Source organism: Sinocyclocheilus anshuiensis, unplaced genomic scaffold, assembly GCF_001515605.1.
Source record: "Sinocyclocheilus anshuiensis isolate Anshui unplaced genomic scaffold, SAMN03320099.WGS_v1.1 scaffold756, whole genome shotgun sequence".
Classification (NCBI taxonomy): domain Eukaryota; kingdom Metazoa; phylum Chordata; class Actinopteri; order Cypriniformes; family Cyprinidae; genus Sinocyclocheilus; species Sinocyclocheilus anshuiensis.
The window spans coordinates 168,285-182,065 of NW_015558581.1; the positions used below are offsets into that span (position 1 = coordinate 168,285).

General features: G+C 35.8%; 1 protein-coding gene across 6 annotated transcripts in view; it reads left to right on the top strand.

The window, feature by feature from the left end:
- Positions 1-13,781, top strand: part of LOC107679834 (calmodulin-regulated spectrin-associated protein 2-like) — a 48,771-nt gene that overhangs the window by 12,777 nt on the left and 22,213 nt on the right. For all 6 annotated transcript variants that reach the window (XM_016475524.1, XM_016475527.1, XM_016475526.1 and 3 more), the window contains exons 3-4: positions 9,617-9,778; positions 11,520-11,603. In XM_016475524.1, the coding sequence (XP_016331010.1) occupies positions 9,617-9,778; positions 11,520-11,603 (246 nt within the window). The remainder of the gene's footprint in view (positions 1-9,616; positions 9,779-11,519; positions 11,604-13,781) is intronic.

Sequence of the window (13,781 nt, forward strand, 5' to 3'; positions counted from 1 at the left end):
CACTTTAACCTCTTTTTTTTACTTCAATTAAGGGTTAGATTTTTTTAATTTAAAAAAATTAAAAACATTTAAATTCTTTTTTGAATGTGTGTGTGTGTATTAATTTGAGTACAGTGTATATATGGCAAAGTTCTGCAAGTTTTTCGGTGTGTAATGATGAGATTGTGCCTTCATGTGGTTACACAAACTGCTCAGTCCACAGAGATCAGTACCCCTGCCACGATACTCTGAGAATGAATTGTGCTTAATTAAGACTAATGAATGTTTTACAAGTGTAAATTATAACACCAGAGATGCAAGTATGCAGCCTCTCAGTGACATGATGCTATATCTGGCCCTGGCAGACAAAAAGAGAGAAAGTCATATTTAGCACTGTGGGCTCCTCAGGGATGGATGTTATTTACATACATGCTCAGCGGGGAACTGACCATGTGACGGCACTGAGAACATTTTTATTTCCGGAGAAAATGCAGTGACTACATTGCTTAAAGTTCACCGTCTCAAATTTGAGCAGTCCAAGAACTCATATTTCATACAGTATGTAGTTTACATACATCTGCATGGCATGAACCCGAACTAAAGTTATTGCATTCGAGACATAGACTTCTGCATAATTCACAAACCAGCGCCGTATGCACACTTGACCTACTTCCTGTCTCTTGGCATCAGTGCTTGCCGATCGTGAATGGAGGCAGTACTTTTTGTTAGGTTCTTGTAAGTAATTAGATATGATTTGGGTAGATTCTGTGTAGTAATTGTTAGTATATTGACGCAGGCTTCCAGGGCGCACATGGTGATTGGGTATTTCCTGCATTCACACTTTTTGAGATTCTTATTAATAAAATGGAAATCTCTACGAAAAGTTATTGTACATTTAATTCTTCTATAATATTAAATATTATATTGGGATGCTTTATGGTGAGTAAAATAATACATTTAAATTTTTGGGTGAACTATTCCTTTCATTTTTGTGATTAGGTCCATGTATTTAGATTTGATTTGAGTAAATTTGATGCAGTAGTTGATACTATACTGACGCAGGCTTCAAGGGCACACATGGTGATTGGGTATTTCCTATTTTCTCACTTTTTGAGATTCTTCCTATTAAAATGAGAATCTCTACAAAAGATAGTTGTGATTTATTGGAGAAATGTACATTTAATTTCTCTATAATATTAAATATTATGTTTGGATGCTTGATGGTGAGTAAATGATAACTTTAAACTTTGGTTGAACTACTTTTTGTTATTAGGTTGTTGTATTTAGATTTGATTCAAGAACATTCTGTGCAGTAACTGTTATTGTATTAATGCAGGCTCCCAGGGCACATGTGGTGATTGGGGATTTCCTGCTTTCCTGCATTTTAAAATTTTTCTAATTAAATGTGAATCTTTTCAAAAGAGAACTGCGATTTACTGGGGCAATGTAATTTTAATTGCTCTATAATATTAAATATTATATTTGGATGCTTGATGAGGAGTAAATGAAAACAAATTTTCTTTTTTAGGGTGAACTATTAAGAACGTGTATGTTTTTGTAAGTTGTTACATTTACAGCAAGTAAATTCTGTGTTATAATTACTGACGCAGGCTCCCCGGGTGCACATGGTGATTGGGTATTTCCTGCTTTCCTGCTTCTTGAGACTCTTCTCAAAATTGAACTTGCATTTCCTACAAGAGCACTTCTGCTCAATGCATGTATGCTGTGCTAAGGTAACTGCTAAGCCATGGAACTATATTTTTATACTTCCAGCTCCTGTTTATTCGGCTTTCTGTCAATATTCCCACATTAATCCTCACAAACTTGTCAATCAAATCCTAACGTGCTGCGTCGTCACAAACAGTCACGGTCAGGCTGAAAGCTGTAGCTCTGCTCTGCAAGAGACGCAGGCATCCCGGCCTAACGCTCTCCTCTTACCGCTGCTCGCACACGCTCTGTTGCCATAGCGATGCCCTGTAAAGGCGGGAGGCAGTGTGCTTGCAAGGTGGATCCATTAGTGCAAAGTGCGATTTAAATCCCAAAAAGCCAAGGTAAAAGTAATCTTCAAATTGAGGATTAAAAGGAAAGGTTGCACAAAGCTATATCAGCATTATTCAGGCCCTTTGCTTAGCTTGTGTCTTTCTTGGCTGGCAGCTATGATGTTTTTGTCCTCACCAATCAGACTCTGCAGATAAAATGTACCTCAACATGACAGGAAATCACTTTCTCTTATCTTAAACGTTAAATTCTTGCAATATTTAAAGTACCTTTTGGCTTTCGAATGAGAATGTCTAAGCAGGTTGATCAAATGTGGTTTTGTGCGGTTTATTTCAGTCTTAGACTGCCCTAGAATGGCAAGGGAGCCCCAGAAGAGAATGTCTTCAGCCCAACTCCAACAAAAGACTGTTTACAAAGAGCTGTTTCTAACGTGTCAGTGCTGTTTTTGAGTGGTCATGGCTGGAATGTCTCATCAGCATTGTCCAGCTTTAAATTTAGGCCAAGGATGAGTGGGTTTCCTTAAACTGACTGTGGGAAAGCAATGATGTATGTATGACTTTAAATTGGGTATTTAATGAAACTGTGTATTTAATTGTTAAATTATGTCCCATCAGCATTACAGGCCAAATATTGGTTTAACTAGCTGTGGTAAAACAATATTTAATATATTAATGCTAGGGATGCATGATATTATTGGAATGCTATCGAAATCGGACGATAATGGCTTAAAATGTAAATATCGGCATTGGCCGATTCGGGAAAAAATTATGCCGATATGACGTGCCGATAGCTCGCATGTGCTCAGGGTGTGCTAGCGATAAGATCACTTCAGCAGTGTCTCATTCTTGAAGCAAACTTTTGCGTGAATGGTGATTAGATTCACTGTTTTGAATCGCCACATTTATTCTGAGAATACAATTACAGAACGACGCGTCTGGTGTGCGACAGAGTCAACAGTCACTAGTGCGTGCAGCAGCAGCAGCTTCCCCCGGGTCCTAATACCCATCCGCAAGGCGTTTTATTTACTTAGGGGGCGTTGTTGGCCTACTTGTAATAAAATTATAGTAAAATACACAAATATCATTAATATACTTGTGTTTCTGAATAAACAAAGCAGTATCGATGTCTTAAAATCACGAGTCTGTTTTGATTTAAATGTCAGAAGCTTTAGCTTACATGAATAAAAATCACAAACATGACACTTGTAAATTAAATAATTTGATATATACAGATTTATTCAGTAATATGTAATATTTTTTTTTAAATGGATTATGAAAACTTAAATACTAGGAGCTCTAAACGATTTTTTTTTTAATTTTTACAGCTCTTTTGCTTTAGACCAGTGATGGGCAAACTTGGCCCTTCCAGGCCACTTTCCTGCAGAGAATCTGTCAAAAATAAAGCAGAGATTGATTTATGTTATTTTAAAGGCTTTCAATGTACTCTCATTGAAAAAGAACTTTAAAGGGATAGTTCACCCAAAAATGAAAATTAGCCCATTATTTACTAACCCTCAAGCCATCCTAGGCGTATATGAGTTCCTTCTTTCAGATGAATCCAATCTGAGTTATTTTAAAAATTGTCTTTGATCTTCCAAGCTGTTTAATAGCAGTCAGCGGGTGTTGCAGTTCATCAGTTCAAAAGAAGTGAAATAAAGCACATCCATCCATAATAAAACAGTGCCTCACACGGCTCCGGGGGGTGAACAAAGGCCTCCTGTAGCGATTCGATGTGTTTTTGTAAGAAAAATATCCATATTCAAAATTTTGTACTTCTAATTCGTGACCGTTGTTTTGTTTTGATCTCTCCCATGCGCTTCCGCGTTCATCACTTCTGAGCAGCGCATGCGCAACACCGACCTCCATACGTCATCAGCCAGGAGCTGCTTCCGTGTACAACAGTGAGTGCAAGCTATATTAAAGTGATTATTACGTTTTGAATATGAATACTTTTCTTACAAAAACGTATCGATTCGCTACAGGAGGCGTTTGTTCACCCCCCGGAGCCACGTGAGGCACTTTTCATTATGGATGGATGCGCTTTATTTCACTTCTTTTGGACTGATGCACTGCAACACCCGCTGACTGCCATTAAACAGCTTGGAAGATCAAAGACAATTTTTAATATAACTCTGACTGGATTCGTCTGAAAGAAGAAAGTCATATACACCTAGGATGACTTGAGGGTGAGTAATTCATGGGCTAATTTTTATTTTTGGGTGAGCTAACCCTTTAATAATGTTTATTAGTTCTAACAAATAAGTTTTTGCTCGAAACTAACCAAAATTCAAAATAATTTGTTTATAATTTCCGCACAGGAGAGACTTGTTGTTTCAAAACAAGGGGAAATATATATCGGTATCTGCATCAGCTATTGGCCAAAATGATTGGAAAAATATCGGCATATCGGATATCGACAAAATCTAATATTGTGCATCCCTAATTAAAGCTAATTTTTAAGGCATCTGAATAGAATAGAATAGAATGGAATGGAATTGAATAGAATAGAATGTTTTCTCACCAGGGCTGCACAAATTGTGGAGGGGGGGGAGGGTATTTTATTTAAATTTTTAATAATTGTTTTGACATTTTTTTTTATATAATTTTAGAATTTCTTTCTTTCTTTCAAGCTCCACATTTGCTGTTTGTTTGTAGGGATGCACAGGTATTTTTTATATAAGAAATGTTTCTTTCTTTGTTTGTTTGTTTGTTTGTTTCTTTCTTTCTTTCTTTCTTTCTTTCTTTTCAAGCACTGGGTTTGCTGTGTTTGTTTGTAGGGATGCACAGGGTTTTTTAATAAAAATTAATGATCTTTCTTTCTTTCTTTCTTTCAAGCTCCAGCTATATGTTTGTTATAGGGTTGCACAGTTTGGCCAAAATTGTTGTGATTATGTATAAATATAATTATACCATTTAAAAAAGTAAATTAAATAGTCATAGTGATATATTTACAACAGTTTTTGGCCAAACATGCAGCACATATGCAGTATTTATTCAGTTAAATGCCAATCTTTGCATTTTGATAATCACACTAAGCAATGATTTTGGTTTTATTTCTGTTAATCGTACAGCCCTACCCAGATGTGAGTATTTCTGTGTGCGTTTGTGATGCTGTGAAGAGCAATGACTGCTGGGAGTGGAAACACAGGGCAGTGCTTTATGAGAAATTCATTACAGCACAGTTTCTCCTTTCTGCAAGGACGGATAAATATGAAAAAGTTGCAAAACACATGGGTTTTGCATTATATAATGGCCTAATTTTGTATTTGTGGGGCTGTGCTTGTTTTTGATCTTCAATGGGAATGTGAATATAAATGCATGATTAGAAAATACTTTCTTTGGGGAAATCAGAGAAGAAACATTTAATGGGTAAATTTCACACCAGACATTAGCTATGTTTCCATCCAAAGATTTGAATTTAACTTATGTGCAAAACTGAAATATCGCATAAAAGATTTGCGAATAAAGCACCATTTCCATCCAACGTATCAAAGAGAACGAAATCGTCACTTCCTGATAAACTGGCACTAAATATCACTAAGAAAAGTAGGAGAAGCCACTTAATATAATTTTCATATATGATAAATTACTTGCGCCTCAGAGCGAGCAGACGATGTCATTGCTTTCATTGTTTTTTGTTTTGTTTTAGACAATTATACAGAAATAGGCCTACTTTGATGACAGACTTTGCTCGAGCATTTCAGAATGACCAAAACAACTTTTCAGATGCTGTGCAATGACATCGGTCTGTGGGTTAGTCAAGTTATCCCGTCCCATCATGCAAAATTACATGACATTTTTTATGCGCATTTTTTCTTAACGGATAAAAAGTTTATCCTACTCCATTGTGTGCATAAGTTTTTTTATGCACATTTTTAGAATTTATGCACATCTTATCGTTTCCATCCAGCGTTTTTTTTATGCGATATTCCAAAATGCACATAAAAATAGGTGGACGGAAACATAGCTATTGGTGATTACATGAAAAACACAGGTTCGAATCCAACAGACAACATAAGTTGATCTCATTCCCCACGTTGCTGAGCCACTTAATATATATATGATAAATTACTTGCGCCTCAGAGCGAGCAGACGATGTCATTGCTTTCATTGTTTTTTGTTTTGTTTTAGACAATTATACAGAAATAGGCCTACTTTGATGACAGACTTTGCTCGAGCATTTCAGAATGACCAAAACAACTTTTCAGATGCTGTGCAATGACATCGGTCTGTGGGTTAGTCAAGTTATCCCGTCCCATCATGCAAAATTACATGACATTTTTTATGCGCATTTTTTCTTAACGGATAAAAAGTTTATCCTACTCCGTTGTGTGCATAAGTTTTTTTATGCACATTTTTAGAATTTATGCACATCTTATCGTTTCCATCCAGCGTTTTTTTTATGCGATATTCCAAAATGCACATAAAAATAGGTGGACGGAAACATAGCTATTGGTGATTACATGAAAAACACAGGTTCGAATCCAACAGACAACATAAGTTGATCTCATTCCCCACGTTGCTGAGCCCAAAAATTAATAAACAAATAAGTGGTTGATCTCTCTTTTGAAGATATTATGAACAGATCTTCAACCCAAGCCAGAAGATCATATCATTGCACACACTCTGACATTTCAGACTGCAAAATGTTTAATCAATAAAACGATTTATAAATGTAATCAGCTTAAACGAGAAGCTCAGCTCTTATGCAACAGACGGTCTTCTGGTTTTTTTCTCCATGGTGAGACGTGGGAGTGTCACAGCTCATGTGGCGAGGAAATCAGACCCACTCAAGTGAGAGAAATTGCTGACTGAACAGCATAACTCAGTGTCACTTGGATCCGTCAGAGCGAATCTTTCCATTGAACTGCGTTCATACACGTCAGATGTGACAGGAAAGCTGCGCTGTGACATTCTGAACTACCTGTTTGTCTTAACAGACACTCAGATTTACAGTGAAAGGTCAGAAAGTTTCCCAGGCAGCAAAAAGTGCAGTGCTAAGGAATGTGTAAGATTTAGCATTCATCAAACAGAAATTGTGTGCGCTCAAAAAAGAAAGAAAAAACAATGATTGTCAGGTGCGTAAAAAAAGGTAAAAGAAGATTCAGCCTTCAGCATTCAGCATAAACAATGTTAATTCATAATGATAAATGTGATGTAAATGTAGAAAAAAGTGTGTGTGTGTGTGTGTGTGTGTATAAAAATATAATCTTGAATAAGGCTTTAAGTAACACTTAGCAAGCATAACAAGACCAGTGATAAATTAGCAATGACGGTTAATTGCTTTATAGACATTTAACGTCAGTCAGCTGGAAGGGCAGTCACATGAACACCGTTTATTAGATGCGCTCGACTCTTCTTGCGATGTTTTCTGATTCATTGTTTACCCACCAGTTTCTTTTACTGGGGTTTGCTTTCAACGAAACAAAATCAATATCCGTCTTAAGTGTTTTATCTCTCTCTGTGCACACAAGGATTTTAATAAGACAGCCACTGTTTAATTTGTGGTCGAGATGGGGGGGGGTGGGGGTTATTTTTTTAGTTGCTTGTACTTTGTAGTTGCTTGTAGGTTATGGTGACCACGATGGAGATGATCCGCTGTTTTGCTTGTTTATTTTAAATGGATAAACTGAGGACGACGTTGAAAGCAGTATTAGACGATGATTTCAATCATTTCAATAGGAATTTGTGATCTGGAATTTTGCATGTGGGCGAAAGATTTCCTTGCGCAGATTTCGCAATGGATTCAAGTTGCTTGGGCTGAAAGTGTGTGAGCTGTGCTTCATACATCACTACACTATTAACAATCAGGGAAGCACAATATTGGATTTTTGCCGATATCCGATATGCCGGTATTTTTCAACTCATTTTGGCCGATAGCTGATGCCGATACGTTTGGAAACAGCACCAAGTCTCTCCTGTGCAGTGATTATAAACAACTTATTTTTTTTTTATTTTGGTTAGTTTTTAACAAAAACGTACTTGTTAGAATTAAACAATTAAAAGCGGCGATCCAAAACAGTGAATCTAATCACCATTCAGGCAAAAGTTTGCTTCAAGAATGAGACACTACTGAAGTGATCTTATCGCTAGCACACCCTGAGCACATGTGAGCTATTCGTCTTATTGGCAAGGCATATCGGCATAATTTTTCATATCGGGCTGATGCCGATGTTTACATTGTAAGCCATTATCAGCCGATTCCGATATCGTTCTGATAATATCGTGCATCCCTATTCACAATGGATATTTTTTTGTTGCGAAATTTCACCAAAATGTCACTAATGTAACCGCATCTTTATGAACTTTATTTTTTAGTGAATCAAAGACATACAGCTTATAATTATGAGACTTAAATTATTATAGTACCGTAGTTACTGACAGGTTGTTCATATAACAACTCATATAACAAAGATACAAATTATGTATTTTGTTAGAAATATTTCAGCATTTCATTAATACATTTTTATTAAATATGGTGTTAATGTAGTCTTGATCTTTAATATATATAATGAAGTTGAAGTTTCTTCTTCAGAACAGATTTGGATAAATTTAGCATTACATCACTTGCTCACCAATGGATCCTCTGCAGTGAATGGGTGCCATCAGAATGAGAGTCCAAAGAGCTGATAAAAGCATCACAATAATCCAAAAGTAATCCAGGTGACTCCAGTCCATCAATTAACATCTTGTGAAGTGAAAAGCTGCATGTTTGTAGTAACAAATTCAACATTAAGATGTTTTCAACCATCCATAATGTTGCTTTCTCCAGTGAAAACATCATGTCATCTGAATCAGGAAAGATTTATGCACACACCGTTCATCAAACACTGTTTATAAGAGAAAATGGTCCAAAATCAGTTCTAAACAAATACATCAGTGGATTTTGATGTAAGAGGACAACTGAGGATGGACTTTGTCACTGGAGGAAGCGTTATTATGTATTATGGCCAGAAGCGAAGTTTTAAAGTTAAAACATCTTAATGATGGATTTGTTTTCTTACAAACATGCAGCTTTTCACTTCACAAAACATTATAGTTAATTGAATGGAGCCATGTGGATTGCTTGTGGATTAGTGTCATGTTTTTATCAGCTGTTTGGACTCTCATTCTGACGGCACCCATTCACTGCAGAGGATCCACTGGTGAGCAGATGATGAAATGCTACATTTCTCCAAATCTGTTCCGATGAAAAAACAAACTCTTGGATGACCTGAGGGTTCAGCATTTTCAGCAAATTTTCTTTTTTTGGTGAACTACTGTATTCCCTTAAGGAATCGTTACGAGTAATAGTAGCCAAATAACTGTAGCCAAAATTCTACTTTTTTTTTATTTTTTTAATGAGTGGTTTTTAGGAGAGGTCCCACCTGTCAGTTTTGCTCATCACATGTGATACAGTATATTTATAATGTTGAGGCCGAGAGGACGGGCCCCCAGAAGGAGCGACTGTCCTATCTCAGGAAAGATTATTTCTAATTGGGTCGAGCAACGGGGGAGCGATGCTGCCGTTTCCAAGGCAACAACTTCTAGAGAGGAATGAGTAACTGTCAACTGAGAGAGTGACAATTGTCAGTATGTATATTCAGGAGAATGGGCCTGTCAGCAATTTAAAGGTGTTTTTATTGTTTTGTCGTTCACAGAGCACCCACCTGGCCATTATTGACACGCTGATGATGGCGTACACAGTAGAGACGGTGAGTGTGGAGAAGGTGATGGCCTGCATGCAGCAATACTCCACCGATTACCCAGACGGAGACGTGCCCTATGACACAGAGGATGCGGTCACTAGCTGGATGAATAAGGTATTTTTATGCTTTTATGAATCTTAAACTTACCCATAATGCAGTGCAAATACATTTACTGTGCCCGATCATCATCTTTTACTATCTTTTAACATAGACAGAGGTTTGTTGCACTATAATATGGCTTTAATATGTTATGATCTCTGAGGGCTTCTTTGAGTGTCAGTGAAGGGACGTCCCAGGACTTGTGTTTACATTCCCTTGCAGGCCAGCTGTACAGGCAGCCTAAATCAAGACAGTACCGCACATGTACACACACATGCTAAACAGGCCATGAGGGACTGCAGAGAAATTTCAGGGTTTTTTTTTTTTGGGACTTCCTGCCGTAACGATATTAAATGGACATTTGAAAGAGTTTGCATGAGGGTTTTTGGTGTGTTTACATCATGCGTTTTACCATAATCTTGAGTTTCAGATTTATTCTTAAAATTTGATAATCATGTAATGAATTACTGTCGGCATAAACAATACAAGCTATGAATATATACAACAAATCAGCAAATATATCTCTTAAAAATCCATTTAATTTTGTGAATAAGCAATATGTAATATAATATAATATACACATTTTTGTCATAGCTACTTGATAGATTTTAACAGATTTTAAGTTAATATTTCAATAATTTAACAACACATTTGCATGTTTACAGTTCTCTGAAGTTAATAGTCATGTGACATGCAGGTAAATAAATAAAATATTTAATCTTTTTTAGTGTTTTTATTTATATATTTATAATATAAAATATTTTTTTACTTTTTTTGTCAGCTAAACACTTTCAACCTCAAATATTTATTATTTTTAAATGATTAATTTCTTTATTAGCTTATAAACTCCCTGCAGTTCCCTTACAATCCCCTGTTTGGAAAAAAATAATATAATATAATATAATATATTAAATTTTTTGTCAGCTAAACACTTTCAACCTCAAATATTTATTATTTTTAAATGATTCATTTCTTTATTAGCTTATAAACTCCCTGCAGTTCCCTTACAATCCCCTGTTTGGAAAAAATAATATAATATAATATAATATATTACATTTTTTGTCAGCTAAACACTTTCAACCTAAAATATTTACTTAAAGTATTCTGTTGTCACACCCCTTTGAACTGTTTTGTTGTCTTCATCATGTGCTCTGTTGTGGCTGCGTTTACACTTGGCATTAACATGCGATCACCGTGATCTGATCAAGCAGATCAGATCATCAGTCAATCAGGACACGGCGCGTTTACACTTGGCATTAACATGCGATCACCGTGATCTGATCAAGCAGATCAGATCATCAGTCAATCAGGACACGGCGCGTTTACACTTGGCAACATCAGCTGACTTCTCGATCTGGATAACCCATCGGATCTGTATTTCCCGCGCAATATTTAAATAAGTCTGCGCTGCAAAGTCGACCTGAAGTGGTGGGTTTTCTTTTGAAAACTATTTTCAGTCGCGGGACATTTTACAAATCAAAATAAATGTACGAGTCTCACTAGCGCTCTGTTCTTCCGACAGTTCGCGAGAGAGGGGGCAGCGTTTTGCGTGATGTCGACCTGCGAATGCAGACACGATGGCTGGATTGCGTTTACATTACACTGAGATGAACCCATAATAATATAATATAATATAATATAATATAATATAATATAATATAATATAATATAATAATACACTTGCTTGTAGTGAAAAAAATGGTAGTGATTTTTTTTAAGTATGTAAAAACTCCTCTCTGTTTTACTCCTTTTCAAGGTGAACGAATACTTGAAAGAAATCATAATGCAGGAGCAAAGGAGGATGGAGGCGCAGAACGCAGAGCCTGTTGAGAATCCAAAGGTAAGTGTGCACTTCCTGTTCTTGCTCTAAAGCAGCGATGATTCAGAAGCCACTTTCATCTGTAGGAGGAAAATACAGAAAGTGTCAGAGATAAAAATGGATTTTTGTCATAATGAGCGCTTGTACGTCTCTGAAATCTGCAGACGTTCTGCAGAAATCATGAGAACATTCTGAATCTATTCTAACACATTTAGAATATATAATAGATATATAATACATAATAGATTATCTGCCTGGCCGATTATCGGCACCGATATTAAGCATTTTTATGGTTATCGGTATTGGTCCTTCTAAAAAAACAATTTGCCAATAAAATAATTTAAAAGCATTTAGAGAAAGTTTTTGTCAGGCTCCTTGTTATTCTTAATTTTGCCATTCATTTTCATTTTTACACCAGACATATATATCAGTTCAAAACATTGGTTATCGGTTTACTTGATCTGTAATAATCGTATCGGCATCGGCCCTGAAAAACACATATCGGTCGACCCCTATTTAATAGAATAGAATAGAATAGAAATCCCTAAACTTTTGTTAGTTCACTGCTTGTGACCTAAAATATTTACTTTAAGGTTTTAAAGATTTTAAGTTCAAATAAAATATTTCATCTTTTTAAGTGTTGTATTAGTGTTTTTATTTTAAAATTATTTATTTATTTTAATTTTACAGTTGTATGATTTAATTCATTATTAGCTTTTAATCTTTTTTTAACATAGAAGTTCAAAAATCTCTCAAAATCTGTTTTACTAATTTTTAAGGTTAAATAATATTAACATGGGCAATTAATATCAACAATTAACATTATTTAAAATTAGTTTATTACATTTGTATGGACCACTTTATATTTTATATGGACCAATATAACAATCAAAAATTTTTATTATTACAAAAACATGTCATGTCAGCACTTCAGACATTTTTGAGTGATGTAATGAATCAGTTGAATCAGTGTTTTGAACTGATTCGTGAAAATGGACCATTTAAAAAGACAGATTTGTGCAAATTAATCAAATTTCAAAGTTTTAAAATCCCATATTAAAATATTTAAATTGTTAAATATATATTGTAAATATATATATATATATATATTGTAAACATATCTCCAGAACAACTTACATTATTCAGTGAATCAAATTACTCTATAGACGTTTTAAACCCCCTAGATTTGTTAGTCTATTCAGATTCTACATAAAAGGTGCCTCAGATTCCCCTGTATACATGTTTGCTGAGTTGACCTGAGTGAATATACGTGACGGATATCATCAGCCTTATTGTCGTGTTTTATAACATGTTGCTGCGTTGAGGGTATTTCTGACTTTGCTGAATCACAGTCTTGCAGCAGTATCCTGATGTGGACTTTCTGCCAGGCTGCTGTAAGAGCAAAATGTTTGCTGATTCATGTTTTAACGCTTCACATTCCATCTTCCTGCCCCAGTGTGACAGCGTATTTGGCACACATGACAGGTGATGTCAGTCTCACCTTGTTTTACCTTCTCTCGAGGGAAAGTAGTGCGGTACGCTTATGTATGCTGTGTCCTTGTTTAAACCGCTAGAGACTGCAAGCCTCTGCCAAGTTCCCAGCGCTACTTTTGTAGGATTTTGTTTTTGTTTTTCCCCCCAGAATCCCATTGTTAATGTGATAATGTGAGTCTGGTGAGGGTGTGTAATGTGCAGAGTCATCACACAGAAGTGTGTGGGCCGTCTGTCAGAGTTGGCCCGCCCTGTCCTGAGGTTGTGGCTGGGCTGGGCATCTGACGCTAATGAGAGCAGTCAGTTCTCAGAGGCGCTGCGGACTGCCGGCTGTGTTTGAGAGACGCTGCGGACACAATCAGTGCTGACGAGGAATGTCAGGCGCTTACACAACACTATAAACGTCCTGAAACAGCCAGCATGACATGAAGCTCCCAGACTGACACATAAACACACCAGATGAATGCAGATATGGATACTGTATGTGAATTATAAATAATATATATATATAAAAGTTGTAATAAATACAAAAAGTATATGTATTATTATTATTATTATTATATTAAGTTATTTATTATATTTATATCATTTGGGTGGAGGTATAATATGAATTGATTATTAATTATTAATTTATATCATTTTATAAAAGTATAAAAGTATTTTAGGGATATATATATATTTGTGCATGTGTAAATTGATAAATAATAT